Below are 19,807 nucleotides of genomic sequence, written 5' to 3'. Positions count from 1 at the left end.
AAACACTACTATAGTCACACACACTTACTATCATACTCTCTCACAAACACTACTATAGTCACACACACTTACTATCACACTCTCACAAAAACTACTATAGTCACACACACTTACTATCACACTCTCACAAACACTACTACAGTCACACACACTTACTATCACACTCTCACAAAAACTACTATAGTCACACACACTTACTATCACACTCTCACAAACACTACTATAGTCACACACACTTACTATCATACTCTCACAAACACTACTATAGTCACACACACTTACTATCACACTCTCACAAACACTACTACAGTCACACACACTTACTATCACACTCTCACAAAAACTACTATAGTCACACACACTTACTATCACACTCTCACAAACACTACTATAGTCACACACACTTACTATCATACTCTCTCACAAACACTACTATAGTCACACACACTTACTATCACACTCTCACAAAAACTACTATAGTCACACACACTTACTATCACACTCTCACAAACACTACTACAGTCACACACACTTACTATCACACTCTCACAAAAACTACTATAGTCACACACACTTACTATCACACTCTCACAAACACTACTATAGTCACACACACTTACTATCACACTCTCACAAACACTACTATAGTCACACACACTTACTATCACACTCTCACAAACACTACTATAGTCACACACACTTACTATCATACTCTCACAAACACTACTATAGTCACACACACTTACTATCATACTCTCTCACAAACACTACTATAGTCACACACACTTACTATCACACTCTCACAAAAACTACTATAGTCACACACACTTACTATCACACTCTCACAAACACTACTATAGTCACACACACTTACTATCATACTCTCACAAACACTACTATAGTCACACACACTTACTATCATACTCTCACAAACACTACTATAGTCACACACACTTACTATCACACTCTCACAAACACTACTATAGTCACACACACTTACTATCACACTCTCACAAACACTACTATAGTCACACACACTTACTATCACACTCTCACAAACACTACTATAGTCACACACACTTACTATCACACTCTCACAAACACTACTATAGTCACACACACTTACTATCACACTCTCACAAAAACTACTATAGTCACACACACTTACTATCACACTCTCACAAACACTACTATAGTCACACACACTTACTATCACACTCTCACAAACACTACTATAGTCACACACACTTACTATCACACTCTCACAAACACTACTATAGTCACACACACTTACTATCATACTCTCACAAACACTACTATAGTCACACACACTTACTATCATACTCTCACAAACACTACTATAGTCACACACACTTACTATCACACTCTCACAAACACTACTATAGTCACACACACTTACTATCATACTCTCTCACAAACACTACTATAGTCACACACACTTACTATCATACTCTCACAAACACTACTATAGTCACACACACTTACTATCATACTCTCACAAACACTACTATAGTCACACACACTTACTATCACACTCTCACAAAAACTACTATAGTCACACACACTTACTATCATACTCTCACAAACACTACTACAGTCACACACACTTACTATCATACTCTCTCACAAACACTACTATAGTCACACACACTTACTATCATACTCTCACAAACACTACTACAGTCACACACACTTACTATCACACTCTCACAAACACTACTATAGTCACACACACTTACTATCATACTCTCTCACAAACACTACTATAGTCACACACACTTACTATCATACTCTCACAAACACTACTATAGTCACACACACTATCATACTCTCACAAACACTACTATAGTCACACACACTTACTATCATACTCTCTTACACACTACTATAGTCACACACACTTACTATCATACTCTCTTACACACTATTATGGATAGAACAACATGATATTGAATGTATGAGAGAATGATATGCGATGTGTGCGAGTATGGTAGTATATGTGAGAGAGTTTGATTGAAGCGGAAGTCAACTTGAATTTTCAGTTTCTGATTGGCTCATCGCGGGTGTAGGTACCGGATGTGTCTCCAGCAGGATCTCAAGGACAATGTCCCGCCTCCTCTAAGATGACCAATTTGCATGGATGTAACATGTGAAAATGGTCGACCGGGACCATGTCAATGAGGCAATTGAACCCAACCACATCCATTGAACTCAATTCAATTCAATTCAATTCATTTTTATTTATATAGCGCCAAATACAACAAATGTCATCTCAAGGCACTTAGATAGTAAGTCCAATTCAAGCCAATTGGAATTCAATTAATTAATAATAATCATAATTCATAAAATAATCCAATTCGTTCATATAGAGCCAATTCAAAAACAATTTCCTAGCTAAGAAAACCAACAGATTGCACTGAAAACTTTTTGTTTTTCGGTCCAATCTCCCGGCCTGAGCGTGCCTGAGGCGACTGTGGAGAGAAACGACTCCCTTTTAACAGGAAGAAACCTCTGGCAGAACCAGACTCAGGGAGGGTGGCCATCCGCCTCGACCAGCTGGGGTTTGAGAAGACAGAAAGGGGGGGAGGGGGAGGGGGAGTGGGGGGGGGCCGCGGCGGCACTGTAACACCATTCAAAGGATATCTGTTGGAACAGGGAAACACGAGTTAATGACCACAATAATATCACATATACATAAAGTGAGGAAAGGTGTGACAGATGAGTCCCCCCAGCAGGCTGGGCCTATAGCAGCTTAACTATGGGATGTTTCAGGATTACCTGAGCCATCCCTATTCAAGGTAAACACAAGAAACTTGTGCTAACGAAAAAATAAATAAATAAAGGACCAGACTCAGTAAGTAATTCCCTATACTCCCTATATAGATCTGCTCCTCACACCACAACAACCATCTTTTTACAGCCACAAGCTACCTCAGCCTCTCACCAACTGCACACCAGTCACAGCGGGGTGGGGATGCAAACCCTGGTTCGGGTAGGGGGAGAAATAAAAGAGGTAAGATAAGCGGGAATGGGATTCAAACCCTGGTTCGGGTAGGGGGTAATGAAAGTATAGAGGGTGCCAGAGGTGGAGGCAGAACAAGACACACTAGCAGATACACTATCAGATTCAACAGACCTAACTATAAGCTTTATAAAAAAGGAAAGTTTTAAGCCTGGTCTTAAAAGTGGAAAGGGTGTCTGCTTCCCGGACATTTACTGGCAGCTTATTCCACAATAGAGGGGCCTGATAACTGAAGGCTCTGCCTCCCATTCTACTTTTAGAAACTCTGGGAACCTCAAGTAAACCTGCAGTTTGGGAACGAAGTGCTCTGTTAGGAAAATATCTTACAATGAGATCTTTAAGATATGATGGAGCTCGGTCATTAAGAGCTTTATATGTAAGGAGAAGAAAAACTTCTCAAGATTTTAGTACCTTTTAATCACACATTTTAAGACTATATTGATCTATTTTTTGTGCTATATGAAATCTGTAGGATTTTGTTCAAATGTAATGTGTTTAAAATACCAAAAAATTAAATTAACCAAAATTGTCAACTTCCTGTTGGATTTAGGCAATAGCTCCAAAAGGCTTTTTGTTCTCCCTGGTACATTCTATCAATATACCAGATTCCATGCACGAGAATAAATCCCTCACATAAGTGATTAATTTGCCCGGAAAATGATAATAAAAGCATGCATTTTAATTGGCCTTTGTACTGCTTTTGGTGTTCAGGCCTAAATATTTGAGACTTTGCATCCCATGGACACCATTAAATTCATCATTTCAAAATGGAAAGAAAAAGGCATCACAACAAGCATCTACTTAGAAAGGGCCATCCACGAAAACTCACAGATTGGCCAAGGAGGGCAAGACTGGTGTATCAATAGGATTGCTATAAACTTCATACTTCAGCTGGTCTTCACTGAGGAGTGGCCAGAAAAGTCATCGCTTCCAAAAAAGTTCACCAAAAAGCATATCGGAGATTCCCAAAACATGTACAAGAAGGTCCTTTGGCCAGGTGATGCTAAAATTGAACTTTTTGGTCATTAAGGAAAACACTATGTCTGTTGCAAACCCAGCACTTCTCATCATCCCAAAAACAACATCCCCACAGTGAAGCATGGTGGTGGCAAATTACTGGTCAGAATTGAGGGAATAATGGATGGTGCTAAGTACAGGGAACTTCTTGAGAAAAACAGTTTCAGTCCTCCAGAGACTTGAGACTGGGACGGAGGATAACCTTCCAGCAGGACCATCACCCTCAGCATACTGCTAAAGAAACACTGGAGTGCTTTAAGGTGTTGGAAGCCCAGGCTTCGGTCTCATTGAGCATCTGTGGCATCACTCAAAGATTGTTGTACACCAGCAGAACCCATCCAACTTAAAAGGGATGAAGCAGTTTTGCTTTGAAGAATGAGCCCAGTGACTAGATGTGGCAAGCTCATAGAGACATTCCCAGAGAGACGTGCTGCTGTAATTGCTTCAGAAGGTGGCCCTAAAAAGTACTGACTTGGGGGGTGGTGAATAGATATGCACGCACCACTTTTTGATGCATAGAAATCCTGTCAATAATCAATTTTCAGGTTGAAATGCTAAGAAAAACAAAATGGGAATAATATGATGAATACTTTTGCAACCCACTGTACAGTACCTTGCCTGTCTACCAAGAGTAACTCTTTCAATTCCTGTTTTGCTTTTTGGTGTATGCTGAACATTGTGGTTTCTGACAAAAGCTTTTACGTTTGAGAACAGTCTCTCATGTAAACTTCTCTCCACGTCACAGCTGGTGGAGCACTACTCATACAAACCCGACGGTTTGCTGCGAGTACTGACAGAACCCTGTCCAAGACCTGGTGGCGAGACTGGTAAAAACACATGCATAAAGTTCTAAGAATGAAACCTGCAATATCACCAGATCTGATCCTTTTTGTCATATTTGACTTTCGCAGGTCTTGCAGGACAGTCACTACTTCCACAGAACCATCATGGATTAGTTGCTACCATTGTAAGTTGCGTTTGTATGTTTTTTATATATATATATATATATATATATATATATATACATATGTATGTTACATTGATTATTCACAACCAGGAACAGCCTTGTTGGCCCTCCTCTGTGTCCTGTGAATCAGCCTGTGCCTTCACTCCCTCCCTGAACTCAACAACTGCTGAAAATTTAGCACTCTAAGAATTTTCTAAAGCTTAGTCGACTATTAGGGGGCTACAACAATTTATAGCAAATCCATTGTTGTGAAAAATCTATATAACATAAAATATAATACAATAACATGTTAGGCACGAAATCCAAAATATGGAATAAATTTGTTAGAGTACAGGGCAACCCAGGGCTGGTTTTTGCTATGGGCAATGTGGGCAACCGCCCGCCCTGGGCTAAATGTACTCCTTCAACTCTCTTTCTATCTTGCACCCCAAATCTTTCTACACCATTGGAGTAAATTATATCTCCCATCTTCTCTAGCCTATCGCTTGCATTTCCTCCTAACCTACCCAATATTATTGACAAATCTTTATTGACTGCCTCCCATTCTTTGTTGCTATTTGCCCTAGGCCACTTAACTCTAGCTTTCTGCTTCATATCTCTCTCTCTAACTGGCCTATTCACCTCAGTATCAGCTGCATCCCTTCTTAGAACCTCCTCCTCCCCCTCCGTAGCTGTGTTATTGATATCCTTCAGACTGTGGTTTTCTACCTGCCGCTGGACTTCATCCGACTTACTCGATTGACTTCTTAAAAAGTACTGATCGATTCGGCCACACTGCCCTTCCTTTACCACACATCTCTTTCTTCCCTGATGCATTTTAAGGCCTCAAACTGATGATACTTTCTGCCAGCCACAAGGACAAACGTGGAGCTTATTTCCCTGTAGCCTACCACTTTTATTTTGTCCAGCTACGCTCTCTTTCCTCTGAGAACTATTCAGCCCAGTTCTAGCCCTAGAGCAGTGCTGACCAACATGTCATTGGGGTCATCAGGTGGGAAACTAACCTTTCTCCTAAATCTGCTTCTACTGTAATGAACAAATGCATGACCACATTTTAACTTCAACCTCTGATAACTTCTCTGAATGTTTTGATTTCCAGCAAAATGCAACAGATGGAATTCTCCCCAAACTTGCTGCCATGCTTGGCATTGAAAAGGTATGCTTTTTTTTTTTTTACTTTTAAGTTCACAGTTTCACATGAAAATACCTCTCCTACTTATGATTGCATTCTAACACCACCCAGAGGTACCAGATGCATGACCAAGTGTGCATGTTATAATGTAGTCACCATGGCTGTGTTATTCAAAAGGGTTCTCTAAATGTTCGGGTGCTTCCTTTAAGAACCTAGCCTGGTTGTTTGACTTACAAAAATAAGATACAGTGAATTAAAAATAATACATTCAATAAGTCCTGAATAATTTACTCTTTAATGACTTAATATTTTGAAATGAACTATCTATTTTAGTATTAGGTACAATCTTACAATACAATACTCTGCACTTTAACTGCTTTTTGCATTTATTCACTACTACACTTTACATATGCACATACTCTGCACTTTAACTGTTTTTTGCATTTATTCACTACTACACTTTACATATGCACATACATGTGTGTGTTCAGTGACAATCAAGCCCTAAAGTAGTCACAGAGAGGGGAACAGGGCTCTGCCTGACTCGCTGAATCCAAGGAGGAAACTTGAAGCTGTACTGCAATTGAAGATGTTTTATTTCCTTTACAATAAAACATATGCGCTAACACACATTTTATTGTTGAGTTACTTGCTGTACTTGACTATGTTGGAAAGAGTTTAGCAGTTTAGCAATTTAGCGGTCAACAGAAATGTCAGCACCCTGCCTCCTCTCTCCATGTCTCAAACAAACAACAGATTCACAGATAGATGCTGGTGATATTAATTAGGCAATCACTCAGCCCCAGTGACACACCCACAGCCACACACACACCTATTACCCCCAGTGACAAGTGAGAAACATATCCCTGCCTCTACAGTGTGATTGTTTTCCTTAAAAAAAAAAAGAACCCCATTGTTGAACTTTCTTTACAGCCCCCATTTGAAAGAATTTTTTCCCTCATTCCATATTACATTCAAGCAGTCAAACTATACCATTTTAAACTGAATGTTATCTCAGACATTTTTGTTTTCTGTGAAACTGTCAACAGAACCGCCCATCTCGACAAAACACCAGTGGAGAAAATCTCAATCCTTATGAAACCAGGGTGACCAGCAACCAGGCAGCCAGCAAAGGTGAGTTATCTACATTTCTATGTGCTGTATAAGCACAACTGTCATTAGACAGAAGGTTGATTTTACTGTTCAGATGATGTTAGAATATTTGTCCGGACTCCTCTGCACAGTTGTGTGAGTTACTGCAATTAGTTCCTTTTCTACAGACGTGGATACATGTACTGAATGTATGCACTGTACCAGCCCAAACGTCTGGCTGCATTCATTTTACTTCTTGTCTGGAGCTAAACCGCAGGGCCATCCCTATACACCAATCAGCCATGACATTAAAACCACTGACAGGTAAAGTGAGCAACGCTTCTCATCTTGGTCCAATGCAGTGTTCTGCTGGGAAAATGTGCATCCTGGGACTCGCATGGTTTCACTTTGACACCTACCTACACATTTCTGCAGACCAATCATCCACCACAACCATACAGTATAGCACCATCACTCCTCCAATGAGCAGCTTTTTACGCAGAGGGACAGCAATAATAACTGAGCCTTGCAAAAACAGCTTAAAATCATGTCAAAGAGCCTCAAGTGTTCACCTGACCTCTAAACTCTCCAGATATCAATCTGATGAGATCTGATATTATCCGTGGGAAGCAAACATTACATTACGGTCATTTTGCAGACGCTTTTAACCAAAGCGACTTACAATAAGTGCGTTCTACATCGGTAAGCAAAAGAACTTCGTGTCACAAGAAATCATAAGTGCATTTCCTTCCAAAACCAAACAGCTAAGAGCATAACTAGTGCCAGAGTAAGTGCGATAAGTCAAACCCATCAAAAGTCAACTCAAGGTACTTTAAAGATATGGTCCAATTCAGTCCAGTTCACTGTTGTGATGTAATTTAATCCAAACTATTCTGATTCATATAATGCCATTTCATAAAAAGTTGCCTCAAGATGAAACTTTTATTCAATCACGAAGCAACATTGGAGAGGAAAACTCCCTTTGAACAGGAAGAAGCCTCCATCAGAAGCAGAACCAAGAAGAAACCATCAGAACCAGAACCAGGAAGGTTAGCCATCTGCCTGGACCAGCTGGGGGCTGAGAGGACAGAAAAGAGGGGACAACAAGCACCGTAACACCAGGCCAGGGATACCTGCTGAGAGAGAGAAACACAAGTTAATGACAACAATGATGTCATATGTACATGGAGAGGAAAGATAGCAGAGGGAGGAGAGATGCATCATGGGAGGCCCCCAGCAGTCTGGGCCAGTCTTGGCCTGTATTCCTCAACCATCTCCACCTCATCACATTTGAAGGAGACAATTCAATTCAGCTTTATTTATAAAGCGCTAAATTACAACAAATATCATCTCAAGGCACTTTAATAATACAGTCCAATTCAAGCCAATTGGAGTTCAATTCATTGTAATCATAATCCAATCAAATCCAATTAATTAAATTCAGAATTAGTCAAGCGCCAAGCTTGTTCCTTTTGCTTGTTTGCAACTTTTATGATGTAGATAGAACATTCTGATGTTTCGTGCTTTAACTTGACATAAAGTTGAATGTTAATGTGACATGGCCATTCTTCTCCATCAGAGGCGATGCCAATGGATACAGAGGTCTACGAGAGTCCTTACGCAGATCCAGATGAACTCAGGAGTTCCACAGTGGATCGTAACCAGCTCTTATTGGAAGATGGAGAGCTGGGCTCAGGAAACTTTGGCACTGTCATGAAAGGCACTTACAGGATGAAAAAGTAAAGTTCATCACATCACTACAAACATAACACTACCCCTGGTCCAGAGTGTCATCAAAGCCTGGTCATCTGTGTTCAGACATCTTTACTCTGTACAACTCTGTGTTTGCATTATCAAACCAGTGAACAGTTTGTAAGATAAATGCTAAGCTAAGCTTTAATGAATGGAAAAAACAAAATGGCAATGTAGCCATAAAACCTATTTGGTGCTGTTTAAAACAATGAGAATCTGGAGTTATTGAAGTGCTAACAAGCTGATCTATGAGAGGAATAAAACAACTAGAAGCCTCAGCTACCTTGACATCTCGAGCCAAAACCGAATTATTATATGAGTATAACCCGTAAAACTAAATGTAACCTGAGAACATATTAACTTGGTGGAGGTGTGTTCTTATTCTTATATTCATACACATATCTCATATTCTAGAATGCGCTGCACCACAGTTGGCAGCAAGTTGCAGTGGCTCTGATCATATTGTATGTATTTTGTCATTTGTGATTTATATTTTTCACACTGATGAAAAAAGCCATCAACACCCACTATTATCTGGCTCCTGAGTGCAAAGTGAAAGTGTTTAAAGGCCTTCCTTCTGACGTGAAATGAGCCTCCAACAGATGCAGGTATTTTTGGGGCTTCAGCTCTGCATGGCACAGATGGGACACAACAACAGCTGATACTGGGGAGGCTGCTTTGGGGGCTACAGAAGTGGACACAGCTCACTTTGTCTTTACAGAAACACTCAATTACCAATCTTATTGGCTGACACAGAGGCCCTGAAACTGACAGCAAAAAGTTTCTGATAAAAAGAGAAGAGATTCATCCGTTTTACCATCTGCAATACAGCTGGCAGCTCACATGCTGTGCTGCCGGGTGGGATTGATGTTTGGGGTCTCATTGAAATTAATAAAGGAATAAATCCATGATGCAGATTGGCTGGTGAGATCCTCCAAGCAGTTGATAGGTGGGTATTTCCAGGCAGAGACCGGAGAATGAGGAATCTAGAAGGCAGGTTGACAGGTGAGATACACCAAGCTGGTTTGGTGGGGCGAGTGGGCCGGCAGGCCAGGACGTCAGATGTATGGCAGTCCTCTGCACAGATGGTGACAGACTGGTGGACATGATGGACAGAAAAGCAGGAATCTCTTTGGAAGACTCAGACAGACTGAGGAAACATTGAGTTCAGAGAAGCAGCTCGAAGAGCAAACAGAGAAATTAATAATAACTAACAGCAAGGCTTAGCAGACTGCATGTTGTACAGACAGGCCCAATGTTAGCATGTAGCGTGTAAAAGGATCTGATGCTGTTAATGCACCACATTACAACAAATGTCATTTCAAAGCACTTCAAGGATACAATCCAGTTCAAGCCAATTAGAATCCAATCCAATTCATTCAATTCCAAATTAGTCTCATTCATACATACAGAGCCAATTTCAAAAAAGTAGCCTAGCTAAGGAAGCCAACAGATTGCATCCAAACTTCTCTTTGATCCAATCTCCCGTCCTGAGCGTGCCTGAGGCGACTGTGGAGAGAAAAAACTCCCTTTGAACAGGAAGAAACCTCTGGCAGAACCAGAACCAGGAAGGGTGGCCATCAGAACCAGAACCAGGAAGGGTGGCCATCCGCCTCCACCAGCTGGGGGCTGAGAGGACAGAAAAGAGGGGACAACAAACACTGTAACACCAGGCCAGGGATACCTGCTGAGAGAGAAACACAAGTTAATGACAACAATGATGTCATATGTACATGGAGAGGAAAGATAGCAGAGGGAGGAGAGATGCATCATGGGAGCTCCCCCAGCAGGCAGGCCTATAGCAGCAGAACTATGGGATGTATCAGGCTCACCTGAGCTATCCCTAACTGGAGATTTGAAAATTGAAAACTGAGTGACAAAATAAATAAATAGCGACATCAACACAAGCTGAAATGAATGCAGTTTAAAATGAAAGAAGAAAAATGGATTCACTTGAAATTTTATTAAATTATTTTGCAGAATTTGTTTGTAGTATCTATCATCATATAAACTTATATAGTGAATATATTTTTTCTGAGTATGGCAGTTTCAGTCCTCCATGATGGACAGGGGTCACCTGTGGGAAACCTTTGTCCAGCACCACGGTCCAGAGGTGGTGGGAGAAGGTTCTCTGTCCGGACTTTTATGTTGCAGCTCTGAGATGGAAACATGGATGTACATGTACACTCACAGAATCACACTTTGTTGTTGTTGTTAAAGGGTTTTGTGTTCTTTTTTTGAAAGATTTACATTTGCTCAGGAGGTCGGTGGTTCGACTCCGGCTTCCCCGGGTCACTTGTCGAAGCATCCTTGGGCAAAACACTGAACCCCATCTGTGAATGAATGTGTGTGAACGTGGTGGGAAGCACGTAGCTGTATGGACTAAGACGTGCTGTGTGAGTGTGAGTGAAAGGGTGAATGTGGCATGTAGTGTTTAAAGAGTGCTCAGCTGGACTAGAAAAGTCCATTTACCATTCACCATACCGTCCCAACACGTTCTGATTTGTACAACCAGACAGAAGAACATCATGAAAGAACAGAAGGAATGGTGATGCAATAAAAATAAAGGGAAAGAAAGGTTAGGGCCATGGCAAGTAGAGTATGTGTTTTTATAAAAGCGTCAGTTAGCTGGCACACACTAACTCCAGGTCCTGTATTCAGATTCTTCTACGTTCTTCTGCGACCTGAGCGGCTTACTTTAAAGCTGCAGTCTGCAACTCTTTTTCAAGCATAATGCCTGGAACTGTCCGGGGATTCTGAAAGTAGTACATTAAATACCCCAATACAAAAAAAAATGAGTTCTTTAGGTCCCCTATATGTCCCGCTAGGTCCCTCCAAAGCCAGCAGGTTTGTTTACAAAATTGCAGACCGGACCGGTAAAAGGTAACCAATCAGGTTACGAGCTGGGCTCTGCTGCCTGTCAATCACCGATTGTGCACGCGCGATACAAGGTAGGCTCGTCCCCACGCTTATTTATCTGGACTATTGAACTTCATTACGGGCTAGTCTACTTACTGTGTCTTCCATGATCGCAAATGACAGGTGAGTTGATGAAAGAGGAGTCGTGTAGGCGCATCTGGCGTGCACGTCTACGTGCACGAGTTCTCATGTGTTTTGAAGGGGCGGGACAGGAAGTTGAATAACTTTTTATTTTTCGGTTAAAAAATAAGCATTTCTTGCATTTTGCGACTACGGAGGTCACCGTTTTCAACTTCAAGCGTTCTGATAGATCATGTAAACTCTTAAAATGCCAAAAAGTAGGACTTTACGTATGACAACAACAAATCCTGCAGACTGCAGCTTTAAACATTGCTGTGTCTGAGCGGTGTAAGTGTGTGTTATCTAAACATGGATTCCTTTGCTTGGACCAAAATGTCTTATTAATGAGAATGTGCTGAAAGTCCAGAGCTGTCCTAACTCTAACATTCCTGTGAACCAGAACCCAGAAAGCAGTGGCGGTTAAGATTCTGAAGAACGATGATAACAACCCATCAGTGCGTGAAGAGATGCTGCGGGAGGCCGATGTCATGCAGCAGCTGGACAATCCCTACATCGTGCGGATGATCGGCATCTGTGAGGCAGAAAACCTCATGTTGGTCATGGAGCTGGCTCAGCTGGGACCCCTCAACAAGTTCTTGCAGAAAAACAAGTTTGTAACTCACTAGCACACTTTTTGACTTGTTGGTCAGTAAATTTATTCAAATTGAATTGAACTGAAAATGTATTAGCAGGATCTTAGCACCTAAAAAAAAAAGAATCATCATTCATTATGACTGTTGAATTTCCTTCTGATATTATATCCTAAACCCAACCCAAGCAGAAATGAGAAGCATACTATACAACCACTCCTGTGTTTCCACTTAAATCCAAACTACTGATATCAGGCATGTCTGCGGCTTTACAGGTCAGCAATAAAGTTAACAGCAACAGACATTCTGAATTAAAACAGCAATAAAACTTGGTCAAATCATTTCTACAATAGAAAGTTGTATTCAAATGTTTGGTTTAAGGTGGTAACCGAACATATAGAATGATCAGCTGTCATCTGAGGCTGAGTTATTTCTAGAGATAATGTAACAAGTGATTCTCCACAGGCAAACGTCCATAAAGAATATCACAGAGCTGGTTCATCAGGTGTCTATGGGCATGAAGTACCTGGAGGAGCATAACTTTGTTCACAGAGACCTCGCTGCCAGGAATGTACTGCTGGTGACACAGCACTATGCAAAGATCAGTGACTTCGGCCTCTCCAAAGCTGTGGCAGAGGAGCAAAACTACTACAAGGTAAATATGTCCAGTGTGTGGAAGGCTTGTGTGATATTCCCTTACACCAATGACAGAATGAACGTTGTCTACTGTTCGATGTTGATCTGTCATGAGCATTTAGGAGCACTTTATCTTTTACCCAGCAGTCAAAGACTGTAAAAGTCTAAATATGTCAGTAAATCGGAGCTTTGCTGCTTTGTTTCTGTCTTGTCCTCCAGGCCAAAGGTCATGGGAAATGGCCAGTGAAATGGTATGCTCCTGAATGTATAAACTACTTCAAGTTTTCATGCAAAAGTGATGTGTGGAGCTTCGGAGTGCTCATGTGGGAGGCATTTTCCTATGGCCAAAAACCATACAAGGTATGAATGAGCAACTTAAGTCCTGATGACAGATATTGCACATTGGCTCAGACGTACAATGTACGAGTTAGTGTCACCACCAACTGCTGGAACTGGAAGCTGATGCAGCATTTTGCTTGTTTTTCTTTCTTCTGTCGAAGTGCTTTCTTAAATATTAACATGACTTGCTGGATCAAACTGCTCCAATACAAATGTTTTCAATTGGAAATGAATGTTTGGTTATGATGCTGCTGTATGTTAGTGCTGAATCTGTGTCTGTTTACAGGGGATGAAAGGAAATGATGTGATGCAGATGATTGAAGGTGGGCAGCGGATGGACCCCCCGGTGAACTGTCCCCCAGAGATGTATGACCTCATGAGGGCGTGCTGGACATACAAGTAAGTGACCACCTGCCAATCATCAGCAGGAATCAGGTTGGCCAGCTTTATATTTGAGAAGCTGATTTTGGATTCATTTGTGTTTGTTCCAGGGTGGAAGAAAGGCCTGGATTCACTGTGGTTGAACCTCGACTGCGCGAGTATTACTACGACATCGCACAGTGATTCTTCACACTGATGTTTTGGCTATGCAAACTTTTTGTTGTGGAGTCAAATTTATTGCATATGAATGGCTTATGAGTTAGAAATGCTGTGATATAAAGACTGAAACTCTGGAATTTCTTAAACATGTTCAGTGTTGGGGAGGGCTGAGGCTCCGGAGGTCAGTCAGAAGGTTGGGTATTCATGATGAAGTGTCCTTGGAAAAGACACTGACGCCCACATTGCCCTTGGTATTTTTCTATGATGATGACAGAGAAAACAAGTGCGTTGGCTTAGACTGTACAGACTGAGAAATGAGTGTGTGTGTGTGTGTATGTGCGCATGCGCCTGTCTGTATGAATGTGGCCTGTAAAAGCACTTAGAGTGGTCAACAAGATTATTACCCACTATAAATTCAATTAATTGACTATACGGACCATAAGTTTGCATATTACTAGTATTTGATTGCTTTTCTTTTTCTTTCCAGAAATGTACTTTTATAGTAGCTTATCAGCAAGTAGATGTTCTGGTTGTAAAACTATAGGAATGAATCATTTGTTGTATGTGCTTCATATTGAAAGGCAACTATATGTGTGGAAGCTCTACCACTATGTCATTAAAGTTTAACCAAAACTTCAAAAATCTATGAGTGAGAGTCTGATTGTTTCAGTCATTGACAGCCCAATAATAAAGAATTACAGTAGTCCAATCCTGAAGTAACAAATGCATGAATTAGTTTTTCTGCATCACTCTGAGACAAGATGTTCCTGATTTTAACAATATTACGAAGGTGAAAGAAGGCAGTCCTAGAAACCTGTTTTATATCCGAGTCAGAGAGAAACCCAAACATATAACTTCCTGTAGCAGCCTAATGCAGTTCCTTTAATCCCAATAACATGTTCAAGTCTGTGTAATAAGATACTGTGATCGACCGTATCAAATGCAGCACTGAGATCCAACAGGACAAGCACATACACAAGTCCGCTATCAGAGGCTAAGAGGAGGTCATTGGTAACTTTCAGCAGTGCAGTTTCTGTGCTATGATGCAAATAGTTTTTCTGTTCATACACTTTTATCGGCTAAGGGGTGTCCTCTAAACTAATGCCCTTATAGAAGGGAAATACAACTCCAGGTTAATTTGACACTCAGAGACACCAGCTTACCCTCAATAAGACAGAAACACTTTAAAACACTTCTGTCACTTCCTGATTGGGTGTGGGAAATCATATTACTCGCTTAGGGTTGGAAGTCTGTTGCATTCTTTTCACTGTGCCACTATCATCAGACCAATAGAAGTTTCCTATTCTTTGAAGTCATAGATCATTATTGCCTACATGGACAAATGACAAATGAGGTTGTTATTGGACAAAATAAAGTATTTTGCTATGATGTACTCTGGGTTGCAGGGGGCTGGAGCCTATCCCAGCTGTCATCACGCCCCCCTGGACAGGGGGCCCGTCCATCGCAGAACCACACAGAGACAAATAAGACACATGACCATGCACACTCATACTCACGCATGAACGAATGACAGCCATCTGATAATCATTGGAGGACAAAGTTAACGTAGCGTTGTGAGATCCCAAAGTTCTGGGATTCCAAAGGATGTGTGAAAACAGAAAAAAAGCAGAGAATGAAAGTTAATGAAGCGGCAGGCCTACAAGCTAAGCTATGAAAGAGTTGATCTGTTACTGAATTACAGCTATGTACTGTATTTACCAAGGACCAATTACTACAAGTGTTAGTTGTTTCTTGGTTTGGAAATGGGTAGTAAGACTAAAGTCAGATGTCTTCATACATGACTGTATTCAGATCCTATCTCATGTTTAACCACAACAAGCACCAAATTAGAAAATCACTTGTTGAGAGCTAATTATTTAGAGATATGGAGGTAATTTCCGCTTCTTGATAATTCAACAACATATTTGAAGTTTTGAGATCTATATCCGTATCTAAAGTAACCTTAAAACAAAAAATGTGACAGATATGTGGCCCCTCATGGATGATGGTGGAAGTTAACTACCATCCGATTGTGAATTTTGTAGTTGCAGAATGCTTCAGCTGAAATCACACAAGTAAAGCAAGGCAACTTGTTGCTTCATGTTTGGTCTCAACGCACCATCCGAACAGTAAGAAAAATACTGAGCTGCGTTCAGGTGTGTTGGTGAGGAACACCTTTCATACACATATCACTGCAGAGAAAGCTCAGGTGTGTTAAAGATCGCTGAATTCCACTTTGGGGGTGTCCTGCTTTGGTAAATACTGAATCACTGTCATGGCTTTATGGCAAGTTAGGCTCTGTTAAAGCAAGTTGAATGAACTTACCTTAAGAATACCAGCAGATGGCAGGAGAAACCATATTACATCAAGTTGTAGAAAGAAGCCAAATGAGCTGTTACTTTTTGTTTTTCCTTGAGTTTTCAGTGACATGCTGTAGCAACAGGAATCTTCCCAGTCGGACTCAGTTTACCAAAAAGAATGGCCACAGTTTTACCAAATTGTGGATAAAGTTTACCAGTTTACCATCGTATTCCAGTCATCCAAAGGAGATTACTAAACTAAACTAAAAGACTTTATTTAATAATCAGATGAAGCAATAAAAATGATGTCCCAGAACATTCAAGGGTCCCTGACAAAATATCAATTTAAGCTTAGAGTTTCCTTAACACCTATGGTTTAATATCAAGACAGCAAAACCTAATTAGATTTTAAAACCTCAAGTACAAGTTCAGTCATTTCAACTAATGCTTTGTCTATTTTAACTAGAAGGTAGTATAGGTGGCTCAGATAGAGTCAAGGGCATTTTCTGCAAACAACTGTTTCTGTTTATTTAAAACAGCTTCGGTGTGACATTGGTCATCTGTGACAGATGAGGCCCCCCAGCAGTCTGGGCCTGTAGCAGCTTAACTATGGGATGTTTCAAGATCACCTGAGCCATCCCTAACTATAAGCTTTATCAGAAAGGAAAGTTTTAAGCCTGGTCTTAAAAGTGGAAAGGGTGTCTGCTGCCTGAAGCCAAACTGGCAGCTGGTTCCTCAGAGAGGGGCCTGATAACTGAAGGCTCTGCCTCCCAAACTGGCAGCTGGTTCCACAGAGAGGGGCCTGATAACTGAAGGCTCTGCCTCCCAAACTGGCAGCTGGTTCCACAGAGAGGGGCCTGATAACTGAAGGCTCTGCCTCCCAAACTGGCAGCTGGTTCCACAGAGAGGGGCCTGATAACTGAAGGCTCTGCCTCCCAAACTGGCAGCTGGTTCCACAGAGAGGGGCCTGATAACTGAAGGCTCTGCCTCCCAAACTGGCAGCTGGTTCCACAGAGAGGGGCCTGATAACTGAAGGCTCTGCCTCCCAAACTGGCAGCTGGTTCCTCAGAGAGGGGCCTGATAACTGAAGGCTCTGCCTCCCAAACTGGCAGCTGGTTCCACAGAGAGGGGCCTGATAACTGAAGGCTCTGCCTCCCATTCTACTTTTAGAAACTCTGGGAACCTCAAGTAAACCTGCAGTTTGGGAACGAAGTGCTCTGTTAGGAAAATATCTTACAATGAGATCTTTAAGATATGATGGAGTTCGGTCATTAAGAGCTTTATATGTGAGGAGAAGAATCTTAAATTCTATTCTGAATTTAACAGGGAGCCAATGAAGAGAAGCTAAAACTGGAGAAATATGATCTCTCCTGTTAGTTCTCATCAAAACTCTGGCTGCAGCATTTTGGATCAGCTGAAGGCTTTTCAGAGAATATGTGGGACAGCCCAATAATAAAGAATTACAGTAGTCCAATCCTGAAGTAACAAATGCATGAATGAGTTTTTCTGCATCACTCTGAGACAAGATGTTCCTGATTTTAACAATATTACGAAGGTGAAAGAAGGCAGTCCTAGAAACCTGTTTTATATGCGAGTCAAATGATAAGTTCTGGTCAAAAATAACTCCAAGGTTCCTCACTGTAGAACTAGAAGCCAAGGAAATACCATCTAGAGTAACTATATAGCTAGACAATTTCTCCCTGAAGCGCTCAGGTCCAAAGATAACGACTTCAGTTTTGTCTGAATTTAGCAGCAGACAGTTCTGAGTCATCCAGGTCTTTATGTCTTTAAGACATGCTTGTAGTCTGACCAACCTATTGGGTTCATCTGGTTTTATAGATAAGTACAGCTGAGTATCATCAGCATAGCAATGGAAATTTATGCCATGCTGTCTAATAATGTTACCTAATGGAAGCATGTATAAAGTGAAAAGAATCGGTCCAAGCACAGAACCCTGAGGAACTCCATGACTTACTCTGGTGTGTGAGGAAGATTCTTCATTTACAAGAACAAACTGAAATCTATCAGATAAATATGACTTAAACCAGCCTAATGCAGTTCCTTTCATCCCAATAACATGTTCAAGTCTCTGTAATAAGATACTGTGATCGACCGTATCAAATGCAGCACTGAGATCCAACAGGACAAGCACAGACATTTGAAGTAAGGTGTATACAGCATAGGCATAATTTTGGTAATCTAATGAGAGGTCATTTTAAGGAATTTAAAGTGCATGCCAGCACCCTAGATGAGGGGAATCCTTTAAAGGACCCCTACTCTGTAGTTTGCTGATTATTTAGCTTTTAGATGTGCACAGTATATACACACTGTGCCAGGGGGGAGTGATGGAAAGAACAAAACAGCTGATTACTTCATGATGAGTTTTTTTTTAAGATTGGTTTTCAGGTTTCAAACTCACCCTGTAAACCCAACACCAACTAAATACACTGATCCAAACATATTCTCATAGATGGAAAGAAGAGTAAGTGTGAGGTGCAGAATGTGGGAGGATGTGAATGGGATGAAAAGTTTTATTTATCTGTTTTAGTTCATTAGAAAAGTTTCATAAGAGATGAACTGGGTTTTTAATCTGGTGCACCTAAGTAAAACAGAATATAATGAAGGCAGAGCTGCTCCGAGGAAGGTAAAGCACAGAGCTCTGAACTACACGATTAAAGGAATTTAATCTTTTGTGAAAGTCTTTTGTCTAAATTATGTCAAAGGAAAAACAAGAAGGATACTGAACAATTTGGCTAACATTCCAAAACTGCTCAGAACAAAGAAAATTAGTACAAAACAATGATGAGAAGAAAAGTGAGAATATTAAAGCTGATCTGGGCCCTCAGATCAAAGCATGCATGCAAAATAACAGTGATCGATAACGGTGATCGATCTCCAACCAAAGATCTGATGTCTGACAGCACAAGCACGATGCTGTGACACTGCTAAGGAAAAGTTAGCAGCACAATGCTCACCTCAAAATAAATAAACGAATAAAAAAATAAATGATGAATGAATATAAATAAACAAATTGAAAATAAACCTTTGTTTTTAATTCTAATTTATATGGAAATATGTACTGGCGGCCTGTCCAGGCTGCACCCCGCCTTGGGCCCGATGACCGCTGGGATAGGCTCCAGCCCCCCCACCCGACCCACGGATTCAGCGGGTATAGAAGATGGATGGATGGATGGATGGATGGATGGATGGATGGATGGAAATATGTTGTAAGCAGCTCTGATGTCACAGTGTTGGGACCACATGAAGTGTTTCTGATTGGTCCAGAGCAGAAACACTTCATGCTGATCCTGAACTGTCTGTGGGCGGCTCAGCATCACCAAACAGCTGCTGGGAAGAGTT

The 19,807-nt window shown here is 41.0% G+C and overlaps 1 protein-coding gene across 3 annotated transcripts in view; it reads left to right on the top strand.

The window, feature by feature from the left end:
• The window catches only part of syk (spleen tyrosine kinase), a 65,790-nt gene extending 50,999 nt beyond the window's left edge, over positions 1 to 14,791 (top strand). For all 3 annotated transcript variants that reach the window (XM_075455252.1, XM_075455253.1, XM_075455254.1), the window contains 10 exons: positions 4,806 to 4,887; positions 4,972 to 5,027; positions 6,127 to 6,183; positions 7,209 to 7,293; positions 8,831 to 8,990; positions 12,443 to 12,652; positions 13,098 to 13,287; positions 13,488 to 13,628; positions 13,894 to 14,006; positions 14,099 to 14,791. In XM_075455252.1, the coding sequence (XP_075311367.1) occupies positions 4,806 to 4,887; positions 4,972 to 5,027; positions 6,127 to 6,183; positions 7,209 to 7,293; positions 8,831 to 8,990; positions 12,443 to 12,652; positions 13,098 to 13,287; positions 13,488 to 13,628; positions 13,894 to 14,006; positions 14,099 to 14,171 (1,167 nt within the window). In that variant the 3' untranslated portion in view covers positions 14,172 to 14,791. The remainder of the gene's footprint in view (positions 1 to 4,805; positions 4,888 to 4,971; positions 5,028 to 6,126; positions 6,184 to 7,208; positions 7,294 to 8,830; positions 8,991 to 12,442; positions 12,653 to 13,097; positions 13,288 to 13,487; positions 13,629 to 13,893; positions 14,007 to 14,098) is intronic.
• The last annotated feature ends 5,016 nt before the right edge of the window (positions 14,792 to 19,807 follow it).

The sequence above is a fragment of the Odontesthes bonariensis genome, chromosome 22, assembly GCF_027942865.1.
Source record: "Odontesthes bonariensis isolate fOdoBon6 chromosome 22, fOdoBon6.hap1, whole genome shotgun sequence".
In the NCBI taxonomy this organism is placed as follows: Eukaryota; Metazoa; Chordata; class Actinopteri; order Atheriniformes; family Atherinopsidae; genus Odontesthes; species Odontesthes bonariensis.
This window is presented reverse-complemented; position numbering and strand designations above follow the sequence as displayed.